Source organism: Neomonachus schauinslandi, chromosome 8 (genome assembly GCF_002201575.2).
Source record: "Neomonachus schauinslandi chromosome 8, ASM220157v2, whole genome shotgun sequence".
Lineage (NCBI taxonomy): Eukaryota > Metazoa > Chordata > Mammalia > Carnivora > Phocidae > Neomonachus > Neomonachus schauinslandi.
Window position 1 is genome coordinate 69144116 of NC_058410.1, and position 17934 is coordinate 69162049.

Genomic DNA, 17934 nt, shown 5'->3' on the forward strand with positions numbered 1-17934 from the left:
GGTGCATTAATATTAATTAGCCATAATTGGATTGGAAAAATGAGGTATCTCTTATAAATCTCCTGCTTTTTATGAATTAAGTGTACCACTTACATTGTAGAACATTAATTTTTCCACCTAATTTTGAGTACTGCCTGCTACATGTAAGCTAATATGACTTAAATAAATAAATTTCCACTGACTGAGAAAACCGAACGTGATAGGAGGTGAGTAATAATTTGAGAACTAAGAATAGAGAAAATAAATCAGACTTGAGACCCTCTATAGGAGATAAGAAAATCCTGAAAATATTTCATGTAAAAGATGCCAGAATAGGAAATATTTGTCTTCAGTCCGCTTGTGCCATCATGGCAGTCGTGACCAGTCAGGTGCTCCTGGGCTCTGGTCTCACCATCCTGTCCCAGCAATTCATGTATGTGAAGGTGCTCATCCAAGTGGGATATGAGCCTCTTCCCCCAACAATAGGATGAAATATTTGGGGGCAGCAAGTATGTCAGCCTCCGGGTCTGTTTTGTTATGTTCAGCACATTGTGAGCATCAGTGGGAAGCATGGGTTATTCACAGGCTTAACTCCAAGACTGTGTTCAGGAGTCCTTGGAACTGTGGTCCATGGTAAAGTTTTACAGGATTTAGGCCCTGGAAATGTACAGAAAGAAGTCACACCTTCCTTCCACCAAGTTATCGAGGTTGTCTTGAGAGATGATGGCCCGTTCTGCTGCTATGCTCATCACACATTCCTTCCACGTGATCACTCTGAGATCTGTGGTACACATCATTGGCAGAAAATCCAAGTACTGTGGACTTTGTAACTCCATAGTAATCATCTATCGTGAAGAGGGCAACCTAGAATTTTTTGCAAGTCTTATATCTCGCCTCCTAGGTGACATCATTTATTTGTGGCTCTGTCCCTCACTGGCCTACCTCATCAATACCTATGCACTGGACAGTGGGGTTTCCACCATCAGTAAAATGAAGAGTTATTCTCAAGCTGTCACAGGATTTTTTGCCAGTATATTGACCTATCCCTTTGTGTTTGTCTCTAATCTTATGACTGTCAACAACTGTGGGTTTGCTGATGGATCCCTTCATTACTCCCCAGTATATATACATCTTGGATAGACTGCCAGTGCATGCTGCAAAAGGAGGGAAATATGAGCTGAGGAAATAGCTTGTTTTTCTGGAAGGTCCCCTTTGGGAAGACTCATTGTTGTGACCTGAGAATGTTAATTTAAAGATATGGGGCAGGGACAGTGACATTTCTATAGTTCCAGATGCACAGAATTATGGGAGATAATGTTGATTTCTATACAATGTGGTATGCTTTCTTAATAATCATTTAATCTTGAGAGAATGGAAAAAAATACTTGTCTTCTTACTAGGTAAAAAAGAATATAGCAGCAATTAACTAGTTGTAAAGACAGACGCCATGCAAACTCAAAGTTTGCTCCATGGCTTATGGTCATTGTAACTGAATTGTGTCATTTAAAATGTTATTCTTACTGTATAAAAATGATTCCAGGTAATAAAGCTTACAGATACTTCATCTTTTATTGAAATTCAAAGAACTAAATGTTCATTTTTGCAGAAATATTTTTGTAAAGTAGGTATTACAAATCATCATTTATAGTAGAGCAAAGTTTATACTATATGGTTAGCAAAGTGATAAGTTATTGTTTGTAACATTTTTGGTGTAACTGTAACATAAAGACTAAATCCAGGATTTTACTTCCAGCCAAGATGGAGTAACAGGTACTAGAGTTACTAAATTTACTCCCACCTGAAACAACTATAAAAACAAATAAAATATATCAAACAATTCTTTTCAAAACATTGGACACCAAGAAACAAAAGACATTGACCCCTAAAAGAAGGAAAACAAGCTGAGCCCAGCTGACTGTTTTGAGAGTGTTTCCAGACAATGGTAGGGGAAAGAGAAACCAAAGAAGATTTTGGCTGACTCCTGGGTTGAGGAGACCTAATAGTCAGGAGAGACTGTAGTGGCTACACTTCAGAAAGCAGGGTAGCAAAGAAGAGAGAGCTTCACAGAGAGAAAACTCCAGAGATCTGCAGAGGGTTTCCCTTAAATATTCTGCAGTGTACTCATTAGCCCAGGTGTGTGAGAAAAATACCAAAAACGGGGAAAGAAAGACCCAAACAATTAGAAGGAACAGTACTCAGAGCTCACAGAGGATCAGGAATAATACCTGTTCCTACCAGCCAGACTAGAGAACCCTTAATTCAAGGGGCATTGGGTAAAATACTCAGAAGAGTCTTGAATCAGTAGTGGGGAATAAGGAATTCTAGATTAAATGCTGCTGTTCCCACCTAACAGATCTCAGAACTAAACCTGGAGGACCGAACTGTTTCCATATAACTCAGCTGAGTCCTAGGACAAAGTTTAAGAATGTTAATAACAACACACAAGTATCAAGCATCCAACAAGGTAAAATTCACAATGGCTCCAATCAAAAATTTCCAGGCATGCACAGAAGCAGGGAAATATGACTCATAATGAAGAGAAACAGTGATCAAAACTAAACCAGAATTGACACAGATGTTAGAATTAACAGACAGAAGTAGTTATTATAACTGTATTCCAAATGTTCAAGAAGTTAGAGGAGTGATTGACTATCTTAAGTAGAGTCATGGGAGATATAAAAAAGACCCAAATTAAACTTTGTGACATCATTTATTAATGGCAGATTAGATATTGCAGAAGAAAGGATTAATGAACTTGAAGGCCTAGCAATAGAAACTGTCCAAAATGAAACATACAGAGAAGAAAAGACTATCAGAAAGAGAAATGTACAGAGCATTTGTGAGCTGTGGGACAATTTCAGATAGTCTCCATTCAAGTAGTCAAATAAATAATGTCTGACATGCTTCCAAATTTGGTGAAAACTATATCCACCCATTCAAAAAGCTCAAAAACCATGAAAAACTACACCAAAGCACATCATAATCAAATTGCTCAAAACAGGTGATAAAGAAAGCATCTTAAAAGTATCTAGAAGGAAAAAAGACATTACATATAGAGGAACAAAGATAAGGATGAAGGCAGATTTTTCATTGGAAACCATGCATATGAAAAGACAGTACAATGACATTTTTCAAAGTACTGAAAAGAAAAAGATTGTCAGCTAGAATCTATACCACGCAAAAATAACTTCCAAAATGAAGGGGGCAGACTTCTTAAGAGAAACAAACACTGAAAGAATACGTCACCAACTATGATGGACCGAATGCTTAGGTCCACCTCCAAAAGCCCTAACCCCAATGCAATGGTCTTTGGAGATGGAGATGGGATTAGTATCCTTGTAAAAAAAAAAACAGGACTAGACCTCTTCCTCTTCCCCGTGCAAAGACAGTGAGAAGGCAGCTATCTGCAAGCCAAGAAGAGAGCCCTCACCAAAGAACCAAAATCAGCTGGTGCCTTGATCTTGGAATTCCCAGACTGAACTATGGGAAAGAAATCCTATTGTTTGTGTTACCCAGTTTCTACTATTTTGCTATAACAGCCCAGGCTAAGACACAAACATATCCACACTGCAAATCATATTAAAGGAAGTACTTCAGGCAGAAGAAAAGTGTGTGTGTGTGTGTGTGTGCACTTTATTTTCTTGCTATTTAAATCTCTGTAAAAGATAATTGTTTAAACAAAAATAATAACAATGTAGTGTGGGGTTTATAACATTTGTGGAAGTAAAATGCGTGACCAAGAAGGGAGAAACGGAGGCATACTATTGTAAGATTCTTATACTCTATATGAAGTGGTATGATATCACTTGAAGATAGATTGTGATAATTTAAAGGAGCATACTATAAACCCTAGGTGACCAATAAAATAACAAAACAATGTGCCAAAAAAGGGGATAAGCTTGAATTATAAAAAATACTGTTAATATAAAAACAGAGAGTGAGGAGAAAGGGAACAAAGAACAGATGGGACAAAGAGAAAACAAGTTTCAAAATGGCATATTTGAACCCCACCAAGTCAATAATAATATTAAATGTAAATGGTATAAATACCAGAATTAAAAGTCAGAGATTATCAGATTGGACTTTTTTTAAGATTGATTGATTTATTTTAGAGAGGCGAGAGGGAAAAGTCTTAAGCAGCGGAGCCTGATGTGGGGCTCAATCTCACGACCCTGAGATCACGACCTGAGCTGAAACCAAGAGTCTGATGCTTAACTGACTGTGCCACCAAGGCACCCCTTGGATTTTTTTAAAAAGCAAGACTCAACTATATGTTGCCTACAAGAAACACACTTTAAATATAAAGACACAAATAGATTAAAAGGATAAGTAGGGGGAAAGATGCCAACACTAATGCTAACACTAAGCAAAAAAAGGTGACGTGACTATTGATATCAGACAAATTAGATTTCAAAGCAAATGATATTTCCGGGAATTAAAGGGTCATTTTGTGATAGAGGAATAAATACATCAAGAGAAAATAAAAATTCTAACCATGTATGCATCTAATAACAGGATTTCAAACTGCATGAAGCAAAAACTGATCGGTAAATCTACAATTATAGTTAGAGATTTCAGTGACTCTTCTCAATACCTTGGACAGAAAATTAATAAAGATTCAGAAGATTTGAACAACATTTATTATACAACTTGACTTAATTGATATTTACAGAACACTCCAGCCAACAACAGAACACACATTCCTTTCAAATACATATGGAATATTTACCAAGATAGACCATATTCTGGGATATAAGACAAGTCTCCATAAATTAAAAGGATTGAAGTCATTCAAAGTTTGTTCTCTGACCACAATGGAATTAAATGAGAAAACAATAATAGAAAAATATCTGGAAAGTCCTTCAAACATTTGGAAACCAAATAACATTTCCAAATAATTTATATATTAAGAAAGAAACAAAAAGGGAAATTAGAAAGCATTTTAAAATTAATGAAAATTAAAACAATGTTTCAAAATTTGTGAGATGTTGCTAAAGCACTACTTGGAGTGAAATGTATAGCATTAAAGCTTTTCTTAGAAAAGAGGAAAGATCTCAGATCAAAGAACTCAACTTCCACCTTTGGCAACTGGAAAAAGAAAAGCAAATTAGTGGTCAATTAATCTTTGACAAAGGAGGCGAGAATATGCAATGGGAAAAGACAGTCTCTCCAACAAATTGTGTTGGGAAAACTAAACAGCTAATGCAAAAGAATGAAACTGGACCACTTTCTTATACCATACACAAAAATAAACTCAAAATGGATTAAAGACCTGGGGGATGGGGTGGGAGGGATGGGGTGACTGGGTGATAGACACTGGGGAGGGTATGTGCTCTGGTAAGCGCTGTGAATTGTGCAAGACTGTTGAATCTCAGATCTGTACCTCTGAAACAAATAATGCAATATATGTTAAAAAAAAATGGATTAAAGACCTAAATGTGAGACCCAACACTGTAAAAACCCTAAAAGAGAGCACAGGCAGTCATTTTTCTGACATCAGCCTTAGCAACATTTTTCTAGATATGTCTCCTGAAGCAAGGGAAACAAAAGCAAAAATAAACTATTGAAACTACATCAAAATGAAAAGCTTCTGCACAGCAAAGGAAACAGTCAACAAAACTAAACGACAATCTACCGAATGGGAGAAGATATTTGCAAATGACTTATCTGATAAAGGATTAGTATCCAAAATCTGTAGAGAACTTATAAAACTCAACACCCAAAAGACAAATAATCTAATTTAAAAATGGGCCAAAGACATGAACAGACATTTCTCCAAAGATATCCAGATGGACAACAGACATGAATAGATGCTCAACATCACTGATCATTGGGGAAATGCCAGTCAAAACTACAATGAGATATCACCTCACACCTATCAGAATGGCTAAAATCAAAACCACAAGAAACAGCAAATGTTGGCAAGGATGTGGAGAAAAAGGAATCCTCTTGCACTGTTGGTGGGAAAGCAAACTGGTGCAACTGCTGTGGAAAACATTATGGAGGTTCCTCAGAAATTTAAAAATAGAACTACCATGTGATCCAGTAATTCCACTACTGGGTATTTACCCAAAGAATATGAAAACACTAATTCAAAAGGGTATATGCACCCCTATGTTTATTGCAGCACTATTTACAATAGCCCAATTATGGATGCAGCCCAAGTGTCTATCAATAGATGAATGGATAAAGATGTGATAAATGAAATATTACTCAGCCATAAAAAAGAATGAAATCTTGCCATTTGCAATAACATGGATGGATCTAGAGAGTCTAATGCTAAGTGACATAAATCAGAGAAAGAAATGCCATATGATTTCACTCAAATGTGGAATTTAAGAAACAAAATAGATGAACAAAGAAAAAGGATACCTAACTATAGAGAACAAGTTGATGGTTATCAGAGGGGAGGTAGGGAGATTGGGGTGGGGGGGATGGGTGAAATAGGTGAAGGGGTTTAAGAGTATATTTATCATGATGAGCACTGAGTGTACAATATATAGAATTGTTGAATAACTATATTTTACACCTGAAACTAATATAACACTGTATGTTAACTATACTGGAATTAAAATAAAATCTAAAAAATAGTAAAAGGTAATAGAAATTAAAAAGAGCAAATTAAAGCCTAAAGTAAGCAGAAGAAAGGGTACAACGATGATAGCAGAAATCAACGTAATAGAAAATAGAACAATAAGAATCAATTTAACAAAAGCTAGTTCCTTGGGAACATTGATAAAACTTATAAACCTCTAGCCAACCTGGTCAGAAAAGAAAGAGGACACAAATTCCCAATATCAGGAATATGAGCTTCAACAAAGATTCTACTAATATTAAAAGGAAAATAAGGAAATACTATGTACAACTTTATGCCAATGAATTTGACAATTTTTTTTAAAAATTGAATTTGTAGTTAAAACTCAGGGCCAAGGAGACTTCACAGGCAAATTCTACCAAATATTTAAGGAAGAAATGATACCAATCCTACAAAGACTCTTCTAGAAAATTGAAGAGGAAGAAATATTTTCCAACTCATTTTGTGAAACCAGCATTACCCTGATTAAGAATACATATATGAAAAGAAAACTACAGACTAATATCCTACATGAGCATAGATGCAAAAATTCTTAGCAAGATGTAAAAAAATGAATCCGACAATGTATAACAAGACAAATACATTACGGTCAAGTGGAGTTTATTTTAGAGATGCAAGATGGATTTAACATTCAAAAATCAATCATATTATTCATATTAACATACTAAAAAAGAAAAATTATGTGATTATCAATACATGCAGAAAACACATTTAACAAAATCCAGCATCCATTCCTGCTTTTTTAAAAAAAGAAATTCCCAGCAAATAAGGAATAGAAAGAAATTTCCTCAACTCAATAGGGGCATCTATGAAGCACCTATAACTACTGTCATAAATAACAGTGAAAGGATGAAGTGTTCCCCTAACATCAGGAACAAGGCAAGGATGTTTGCTCTCACCACTTCTATTCAACATTGCACTAGAGGTTCTAGCCAATGCAATAAGCAAGAAAAAGACACTGAAATCATTCAGATTGGAAAGGAAGTAAAATGTCTTCATTCACAGACAACATGTATGTTTTACGAAATCTATGTTATGTACCAAAATAAATAAGGCTGTGAGAACTAATAAGCAAGTTAGGCAAAACTGCAGGATATAAGATCAGTACACAAAAACAATTTATATTACTGTATACTAGCAATGAAAAATCAGAAATTTAAATTAAAAAGCGAAATCATTTATAATTACATTAAAATAGTAATATCTATGTATAAATCTGAAAAAAAGATATGACCTTGGTTTAGGCAAAGATTTTTCAGACATACCACCAAAAGCATGATCCATAAAAGAAAAAATTGCTTGATTGGTCTTCATCAGATGAAGGCTTTCTGCTCTTCGAAAAACACTGTTAAGAGAATGAAAAGACAGGGGTGCCTGAGTGGCTAGTCGTTAAGCGTCTGCCTTCAGCTCAGGTCATGATCCCAGGGTCCTGGGATCAAGTCCCATATCGGGCTCCCTGCTCCGCAAGAAGCCTGCTTCTCCCTCTCCAACTCCCCCTGCTGTGTTCCCTCTCTCGCTGTCTCCTTCTCTGTCAAAAAGTAAATTTAAAAATCTTAAAAAAGAGAGAGAGAGAGAGAGAGAATGACAAGCTACAGACTTGGAGAAAATACTTACAAATCACATATCTGATAAAGGACTTTTATTCAGAGTATATAAAGAATGCTCAAATCTCAGTAATAAGGAAACAGACCAGTAGAAAATGGACAAAGAATCTGAGTACACATCTCTCCAAAGAAGTAAATAGATGGCAAATAAGCACATGAAAAATGTTCAGCATCTTCAGTCATTAGAAAAAAGCAAATTAAAACCACAAAGATATACCATGGTATACTTATTAGAATGACCAAAACTAGAAAGACTGAGTATAACAAGTTGTGGCAAGAATGTGAAAGAACTAGAACTCTCATACACTGCTGTTGGAATGTGAAATTCTACAACCACTGTAGAAAACAGGGATAGTCTCTCAAAAAGTTAGACTTACACATACCAAATGATCCATCCATTCTACCCCTAGGAATTTACACAAGAGAAATGAAAGCATATGTTCATGCATAGATTTATACACTAATTCATAGCAGCTTTATTTGTAATAGCCCAAAACTGGAAACACCCAAAGATCTGCCAATAGATGAATGGATAAAAAATCGTGCTGTATCCATACAATGGAACACTACTCAGCAATAAAGGAACAACCATTTGATGCACACAACAACATAGAGGAATTGCAAAATAACCATGCTGAGTAAAAGAAGCCAGACATAAAGGAATATAATCTGTATGATTCCATTTACATAAAATATAGAAAATACAAATTAATATATAGTGTCATAAAGCAGAACTGTAGTTTTGGGAGGAAGGGGGCTACAGAGAGGTGCAAGGGAAGGACTATTAAGGGGCATAGAAAGATTTTTTTGGTGATTGATGTAGGGTATGTTCCCTGTCTTGATTGTGATGCATACATATGCTAAAACATATCAAACCACCCACTATAACTATATGCAATTTATCGTGGGTTAAAGTTATTAAAATAAATAAGAATGAAGCCAAAAGGAAAGTAAAACTTTATTGGAATTCATACTAGTAGTAGACATTCCTGAAAAACTATGTTATGTAAATTAGTTATAGACACTACTTTTTAAAGTACATCGGTGGATACTTCTTGAAGCAAAGAACCCTTTTGTAAAGTAATCTTCACTGTGGAATACATCTTTTTTTATGACTCTTAATGTGATATATTGTGTTTCCTTAAAGAGGATGTATATCAAGTCTGCTGGGATAATGACAGCACAAGTCCACTTCTTTTCAAGAGCATTTCGTGAGCAACAACAGCATTCTGTTGGTTGTGCTTTGTCCTGAAGTGGCGGAGGGCAATTGTGACAGCTCGCTCTACCGACTCTGTAGTACACATACCGTTTACTTCACTTGTTCGATTATGTATTGTGATTAGGTATTTACTCTGCTTGGCATCTTAGCCAAACATCAACCTAGGAGTTTACGTGTACTTTGTCAAGAGAGCATAATAAACACTTCAAAATGATTCATTTCCCCTTAACACAAAGCTCAATCAATACTTGAATCAGGACCATGTGTATGTGGAAGTTCCTTTTTCAGTCGGATAGCAAAATCAAAACTACTAAATCTTAGAGTACCTGTATGTTTTAAATGTTTTGGGTGTTTCATTAAGGGACCTGGCTTTGTTTCCATGGGGTAAAAGCACTCAGTAAAAGGAAAGATAAAAGTCAGCCATTGAACATGAATTTCCAGATACGTTTTCTGAGCTCATTGTGCTGAGCATGAATATGCTAAAGGACAATTCTCCTTTTTGCCTGGCTCATGGCCGTGGGACGCAGGAACTGTGACATTCTTCTCACCTTCTGTATCTGACTCAGGTAGCTCTGGTGACCCCACCTTTCTCTCTTTCAGGGTGTGAACGGCATGTCTGTGGATGAGAAGCCTGACTCCCCCATGTATGTGTATGAGTCCACAGTCCACTGCACCAACATCCTCCTGGGCCTCAATGACCAGCGGAAAAAGGATATTCTCTGTGACGTGACTCTGATTGTGGAAAGGAAGGAGTTCCGGGCCCACCGGGCTGTGCTGGCCGCATGCAGTGAATACTTCTGGCAGGCGCTGGTTGGACAGACGAAAAATGACTTGGTGGTCAGCTTGCCTGAGGAGGTACGGTAGTTTGGTTTGTTCGTGTGGTTGCTCATGGAGGTTTATCAACCTGTAGACAGTTGGCTAAGTAGGAGCTAAAAGGTGGACCCTGGGCCCCATTCCAAGTCACCAACACTGTTAGGTTTGCCGCAGAGCCAGTTTCTATCTGATGCACTTAAAATCTCAGAGGCATGAATCTGAGCAGAGCATCTTTGTCGGGGAGCCTCACCTCACCTGTGGCTCACAGCCACTCGTAGTTTCTGGTTCACTTACTCTTCAGGTTTTGAGTAGGACAGCAAAAGTTTGCTACAGTCCTAGATGTGGGATCTGAGTCACTGGGACTGTGGCTATGATTTTTCTCTTTCAGATGGTTGAAGGAGCACTTGATTTCCCTTGAGAGTAAAAGAATGAGAGTATTCACAGCACCTGCCTTGCTTGGGGGGAGAAGTAAAAGCAATCAGTAATTTTCGCAGTTAATATGGTAGGATTCTAAGAAGTGCAAACTTGCTTTTCTCACCATTGTTGAAAATACCCTACTCATGTTTCTTAATTACTTCAGTGAGTACAGTTATATCTGTGCTGTAGGGACACTAGTAGCTGGACCCGTTCTGTTGAGAGTTAACATCCATTCAGTTGGATGGCCTAAGCTGCAGAAACTTAAAAGATGGGCTTCATAATGACAAAACATGAAATTGGTCACCCTTTGAACTGCGTATACAATTCCTCTATTTCCATCATCTTCGCTCCCCTTCATTTACATGGGACCAAGGGTAGCACTGAGCAGCCTTACCCTTGTATTCAGGTCCAGAATCTGTCATTGTGCATCTATACCGTGTATAACACTAGGGCCACCACCACCTGTCGTGCAGGCTCTGCACTGCACAGTTCCCAGAGGTGCAACTCAAATCTATAGTCTGTGCGACTGGAGCCCCAGAGTTGGGCAGTGGCCCACAGCGACTCTGAAAGACACCAGAGACCCCATGACCCTGATGGGAGGTGCTAATGGTACCACTAGCAGTAAATCCCAGGGGTCACAAACCCAAATGCCTCCAGAGGCCTGGCACATAATAAAAATGAATAGAGCAGGATGCGTATAAGACACTAGGATGAGGTGGGGCAAGCACCTGCTCCACAGAAAGGCATCCAAATTCAACATAAAAAACAAATATGCAAGGGCGCCTGGGTGGCTCAGTCGTTAAACGTCTGCCTTCGGCTCCGGTCATGATCCCGGGGTCCTGGGATTGAGCCCCGCATTGGGCTCCTCGCTCCGCGGGAAGCCTGCTTCTCCCCCTCCCTCTGCCACTCCCCTTGCTTGTGTTCCCTCTCTCGCTGTCTCTCTCTCTGTCAAATAAATAAATAAATAAAAATCTTTAAAAAAAAAACAAATATGCAAACAAGTCACAGGGGTCGGAGGGGGTCACCAGATCCAGTCCCTTGTTAAACAACATCTACGGTTAGCCCTGCAGAACAAGAGAGAGGCCAGCTAAGAGTGAGGATTGCATAAGCACTCAACATTTTCACATGCTTCTTTTTTATGTACCCACATGAAAGGCTCCAGTACCACACTCCTCACACCCCTAGGAATTAGATAACTAGAAAGATCCCAGTACCAGAGGCAAAAGGACAAATCGGTTGCGGATAATGTTCTCAGGGCTGGTGTAGGGAGGGAAACTTATGTATCAACTAATGTGGGAAGGCCAAGGAATGGCAGCCGTGGTGTGATCCTGAGCTGGATTTTCCTCATCTACATCAATGGGCAAATATTTAACCTGTCATTAGGTGAGATGATAAACATAGAAGTTCTCAGCATGGTCTCTATCCCATAGTAGGCATTCATCAAATGTTAAGACCCCTTCTCCTCTAGATGGGCAGCCAGAATGCCTTTGCAGTGTATTCCAATTCTGGAATTCTCTGGAAATATTTGGAAACTTCCAATTATCCAGAATGATCTCGGGGAGAGGATGGAGCTTATAGTTTATTTATTATCTATATCTGTTTGAGAGCTATTTCATTTATATGTTTTTTACCGATTTTCAAAAAAAATCTGTTCTATTAAAATATATTTAAAATGAAAATCATATTTTATGTAATTTAGTCTCTCCTCAGTGACTATTGGCCCCATCTTGAGACTTCCTGGACCGTGTGCCTAAGCCCTGGCCTGCCCCCAGTTAGCTCTGGGATCCTGATCTAGTCACTTAAACCCCTCTCTGAGCCCTAGTTTCTACCCATAAAAACCTCTAAAACTCTGAAGTCCTTGAATTATTTATCATAATACACTACCAAGACAGTAAAATTTAAAGGAAACCAGAATATAAATGCATATGGCATAACTAAAAGTTTCTTTAGGTCAGATCCCTGATAATCACTTATTTCCTTGGCATTAGGGACTCTTTTTTTTTTTAAAGATTTATTTATTTATTTGAGAGAGAGTGCAGAGGGAGGGGCAGAGGGAAAGAATCTCAAGCAGATTCCCCGCTGAGCACAGAGCCCTACTCAGGGGCTTAACCTCAAGATCCTGAGATCATGACCTGAGCTGAAATCAAGAGTCGGATGCTCAACCAACTGAGCCACCCAGACGCCCCAGCATTAGGGGCCCTTTAAAGCAAGAGGCACACTGTATAGACATCACACAAATATCTGCTATTTGGCCTTTTTGCTTTGTTTGTGTTCTAAGTAAGTGGGAATTTGCAATGTGTTGATTTTCTTTCTTCCTAGTCATGTAAATGATTGCCATTTCTATATTATCTACACTTCCAAACCATTAAAACCTGGTGCTCAGGTATGTGAAACCTTCAGATATAACCAGATTTTTTTTTCCTTCCTATGAAACATAAATTCATATTGTCAGTAACCCAGCTTTAAGTATCTTGCTGATGGAGCATGCAAGCCAGCCACAGTGGCATTTTCCTTTGTGGGCCTGTAATTGTTTCTGAGGCCTCCTTCCAAGAGCCCACTCCCTCTGCTCAGAGCACCCTCCTGTGGCCCCAAGTGCTAAGCATTGTTTTTCTCTCCATGTGTGCACACTAAAATGTCCTTGCAGGTTCTAGAGTCATTGTCCCACTTAGCTCAGTGAATGACTTTAGAATTTGAATTAAGTAGTGAATAAGCAAACATCCCAAACATTACCATGGAAAGTAGCTGCTTGGAATTAATTGGCATTTGGCTCATATGATCTAAGAAAAAAGATCTGCACCTGGGTGACTCAGTCAGTTAGGCGTCTGCCTTTGGCTCGGGTCATGATCCCAGGGTCCTGGGATTGAGTCCTGCATCGGGCTCCCTGCTCAGCGGGGAGCCTGCTTCTCCCTCTCCCTCTGCCTGCCTCCCTGCCCACTTGTGCTCTCTCTCTCTTTCTGTCAAATAAATAAATAAAATCTTCAAAAAAAAGAAAGAAAAAAAAACATTTGATTAGCTCCTTGGAAATTTTTAAACCCCATCATTATCCTGTCACCAAATTCAAATCAACTTCTGGTTTGTCCCGGCCTTGTTCACGCTTGGCTCACCTCTACACTTCCTAGCCAGCCTCTGTGCTTCTCAGGGGGAAGACTCATGGCTGAGTCTGAAAGCTCTTTCTTGGACTATGAAACTTTCAGACACATACTGCTGCCTGTCCCACTCCCCTACTTAGTCAGTTTAGACCAAACCCAGCTCTGGTATCTAGTTGTCCAGTTGTGCAGCTCTACCCCAAACTCCTGACTCCCAATGGGCAAATCTCTTACTAGCAAATTAGAGCCACTCACAGTGCCCAGTATGGCCTCTAAACTAAAAGGGAGCGAAACAAAAATAGAGGCCTCCTTCTGGAAGTCAAGGAGTAATGGAAATGTCTTGCTCTTTTTTTTTGTTTTTCTTTTCTGTTTTTTTTTTTTTTCCTAAAATGGAATTACAGTCCCTAGAGTTTTTATGACTTGAGTATTGGCTCCCTATTGAAAAACACACCCAAGAATGTGTATCAGCAAAAAGTAAGACATAAGGCACTGTACTTAGTACTTTCGTTAAATAATAAAACAGATCATTTAGTTTATAATTAGTAAGTCTATTTTGTGCTAAGAGATGAAGAGAAAGTGGTTGATGTGCCAACATTGCAAGGCCGTTACTACACTGCTCATTAGTATTAAAGTTGGCTCAACAAACCTCTCCTTAGCTGTAGTCATGGAGACCATTTTGGGCTGGACGCCAACCGTGCTGGAAATGGCATCACAACCCTGAAGGTCAGTTCTATGGTGTGTCGAGTACAGGGGGCAGGAATGGGGTGTGTGTCCTTAGAAGACATGGAACCCACAGTGGGTTTGCCTAGCAGCCCCAATTACGGGGCTCTCCCAGAATGCCAGAGGAAGAGCAGCTGTTAAAAGGTTATTGCCACGATCTATTATCAAAAAGCCCAAAGATAACAAGTATTGGCGAGGATGTGGAGACAAGGGAACCAACCCTTGTGCACTGTTGGTGGGAATGTAAATCAGTGCAGCCACTGTGGAAATAGGAGGGAGGTTCCTCAAAAAATTAAAAACAGAACTCCCAGAGTGACCCAACAATACCACTTGGGGTATATATCTGAAAGAAGTATAATCACTGTTTCAAAGAGATATCTGCACTCCCACATTCACTGTAGCATTATTCACAATAGTCCAGATGTGAAAACAACTTGTCTATTGACAGGACTGGATAAAGCAAAGGTGCTGTGTGTGTGAATAGTATTCAGGAAAGGGAAGAAATCCTGCTGTTTGCAGCAACATGAGTAAACCTGGAGGACATTATGCTAAGTGCAAGCCAGACACAGAAAGACAAATATTGCAGGATCTCACTCTATGTGGCATCTAAAAAAAGGCAAATGATAGTAACAGAGAGTAAATGGTGGTTATTAGAAGCTTCGGGGAGGGGGTGGGGCAAAAGTGGAAATATTGATCAAAGGGTACAAACTTTCAGTTATAAGATGAATAAGTTCTGGAAACATAGGGTACGGCATGGTGACTGTAGTTAAAAATAATGTATTATATAATTGAAATTTGCTAAAAGAATGGATCTCAATTGTTCTCACCACACGCACACACACACACACACAAATGATAACCATGGGAGGCGATAGATATGTTAATTAGTTTGATTATAGTAATCATTTCACAGTTCACATGCACATATCAAAACATCACATTGTATACCTTAAATATATGCAGTTTTTATTTGTGAAAACTAAATATTTTTCAAACAAGGAGAGGGTAGAGCCAAAGCTCTACCACCTTTCTTTGGGCTTTACCGCCCATGGTCTTTCACCCTCTAGAGAAGGGAGAGGTTTCATGCAGAGAATAGCTGTTGGCTAGGGGTAAGTACGCCTCCTCAGGTGGACCACATGCTTTCTTAGGTATAAATATATTTCAAACTTTGGCTTGCTCTCACTCTCTCTGTCTTTTGCTTTCTCTCTCTTTCACTCCTCTCTCTCTCTCTCAACATTTTAGGGCAGATCTCATTTTTGCAGTGCTAAACAAAAAGGAAAACTGACCCAGAAGGATTCTGAAGCAAAAGCATTTGTTAAGTCTTCTTCTTCTTCTTTTTTTTTTTTGTTAAGTCTTAACCACAGGGTGCAATAAAGGGTACAATCTGCAATAGTACTGCCAAGCACAGAGACCAAAGAGGAATTATGGAATCTTCTTGATTGAAAGTTTCTAGAGGAGATGAAAGCTGTTAATGTCTCTGGGATGGCTTAGGCCCAGTCTTTTAAAGGAGCAGTAAGATTGTCATGATTATCTTTGGACAGTGTTTTCGGTGTGTAATACTACAGCAAGTACCTAACACTGTAGCACAAGCTGCCAACAGCATTCTTAGCCTGCGTGTAACTTTGGGGGAGGTGAGAACTGATGGGAAACAGTAACTGAGGTGTTTGGAGAGTGGCATGACCAAGATAAGAAGAACAAAACACTCACCCACCCCAGAGCACAGAGCCAGCCCTTTGGCCTCCCCCCATTCACCACCTAGACAAAACTCTGAAGAAGAGTAATAGGCAAAATTTTAGATTTAAGGAGCATCAGCCGTGAGTTGCTGGGAAAACCACAGTTTGAACCTTGGCACTGACCACATCTAAGGTCTTGACCAAGCCAGTCAGCCTCTTTGGGCTTCTGTTTCCTCATTCATTTTTTCATTCATTCAACAAATATGTATCAAGGCCCTGCTATTTACCAGGAGGCACTGTTCTAGCTACTGGGTGAACCTAGGGAACAAAACTAAGTTTATATTCCAGTGGGGGAGAAGGAGGAGAGAGAGCAAATAAATATAATATTTCTTGGTTAGATACCATTGAGAATAAAACAGAAGGGGGCTAAGGAATGTCAGGGCCCTGCAATTTTAAATACGGTGGTCAACAATGACATTGTGTGGTGACAGGTGGTAGCTACACTTGTGGGGAACGTAGAATAATGTATAAATTTATTGAGTCACTATGTTGTACACCTGAAACTAAGGTACCATTAAGAGTCAACTATACTCAATAAGTAGATAGATAGATAGATAGAATGGTTTAAAAGGACCTTTTCAAGGGGATGACTTTGACTAGAGACTTGAAGGAGGTGAAGGAGCCAGCCATGCTGACATCTGGGTGGTCTAGGCAGAAGGAATAGCAAGGAAAAGCTCTGAGGCTGGAATGGGCCTGGCATGATTGACATACTGTAACAGAATGAGCAGGTGGTAGAATGGGAGGGGGCATGTCACGTAACGGGACCAGGCTGTGCACCTTTTAGAAACATTACCTTTTCTTGGAATGAGCTGGGAGGCCATTTGGAGGGTTTTGCAGATCCTTTTGACTGCTATATGAAAACAGACTGAAAGAGGGATGCCTGGGTGGCTCAGTCGGTTAAGCGTCTGCCGTCGGCTCAGGTCATGATCTCAGGGTCCTGGGATTGAGTCCCACATTGGGCTCCCTGCTCAGTGGGAAGTCTGCTTCTCCCTCTCCCTCTGCCTGCTGCTCCCCTTGCTTGTGCGTGCTCTCACACGCCACTCAGTCTCTCTCTCTCTGTGTGTCAAATAAATAAATAAAATATTTAAAAAGAGAGAGAGAGAAAGAAAATAGATTGAAAGAGAGGGCAAAGGCAAAAGCAAGGAAAACATTTAAGATGCTAAGGCAACAACCCAGGCATGACACAATGGCCTAGATCAGAGTGATAGCAATAGAGTGATGATCAGTATCAGATTCTGGTGATATTTTTAAGGTGGAATTTACAGGATTTCCTTATAGAATGGATATATGATGGAAGAAGAGAAAGGAGTTAAAGAGAACTCCAAGGTTGGGATCTGAGCTGTTGGAATGGGGTTGCCATTAACTGGCATTGGTGAAGACGGGGAAAAGTAGGTTTCAAGTGGTAAGAATGGGAATAAGAGTTCTATTTCATACACATTACATTTGAGGTGTGTGTTAACATCAAAGTAGAGATGTCTGGTACACAGTAGGATATGCATGGTTAGAATTCATGGGACAAATTCAACCTGGAGATAGAAGTTTTAATACCAGATTATAGGGGATACCAAAAGGCATAAGACAAAATGCAATCATCAAGAGAATAAGTGTAGATAAGGAAGGAAGAAAAAAAAAAAAAAAAGAGGTCCCAGGATTGAACCTTGGGGCTTTTTAGAATTAAGAAGTCAGAGAGAGGGCGCCTGGGTGGCTCAGCTGGTTAAGCGACTGCCTTCGGCTCAGGTCATGATCCTGGAGTCCTGGGATCGAGTCC

At 39.2% G+C, this 17934-nt stretch overlaps 1 protein-coding gene and 1 pseudogene across 1 annotated transcript in view; both read left to right on the forward strand.

Moving 5' to 3' along the window:
- Nucleotides 1-347: 347 nt before the first annotated feature.
- LOC110583068 lies at nucleotides 348-1232 on the forward strand (annotated as a pseudogene).
- Nucleotides 1233-10009: 8777 nt separating this feature from the next.
- Nucleotides 10010-17934, forward strand: part of BACH2 (BTB domain and CNC homolog 2) — a 73287-nt gene continuing 65362 nt past the window's right edge. The window contains exon 1 of the mRNA XM_021693132.1: nucleotides 10010-10252. Coding sequence (XP_021548807.1) covers nucleotides 10010-10252 — 243 coding nt within the window. The remainder of the gene's footprint in view (nucleotides 10253-17934) is intronic.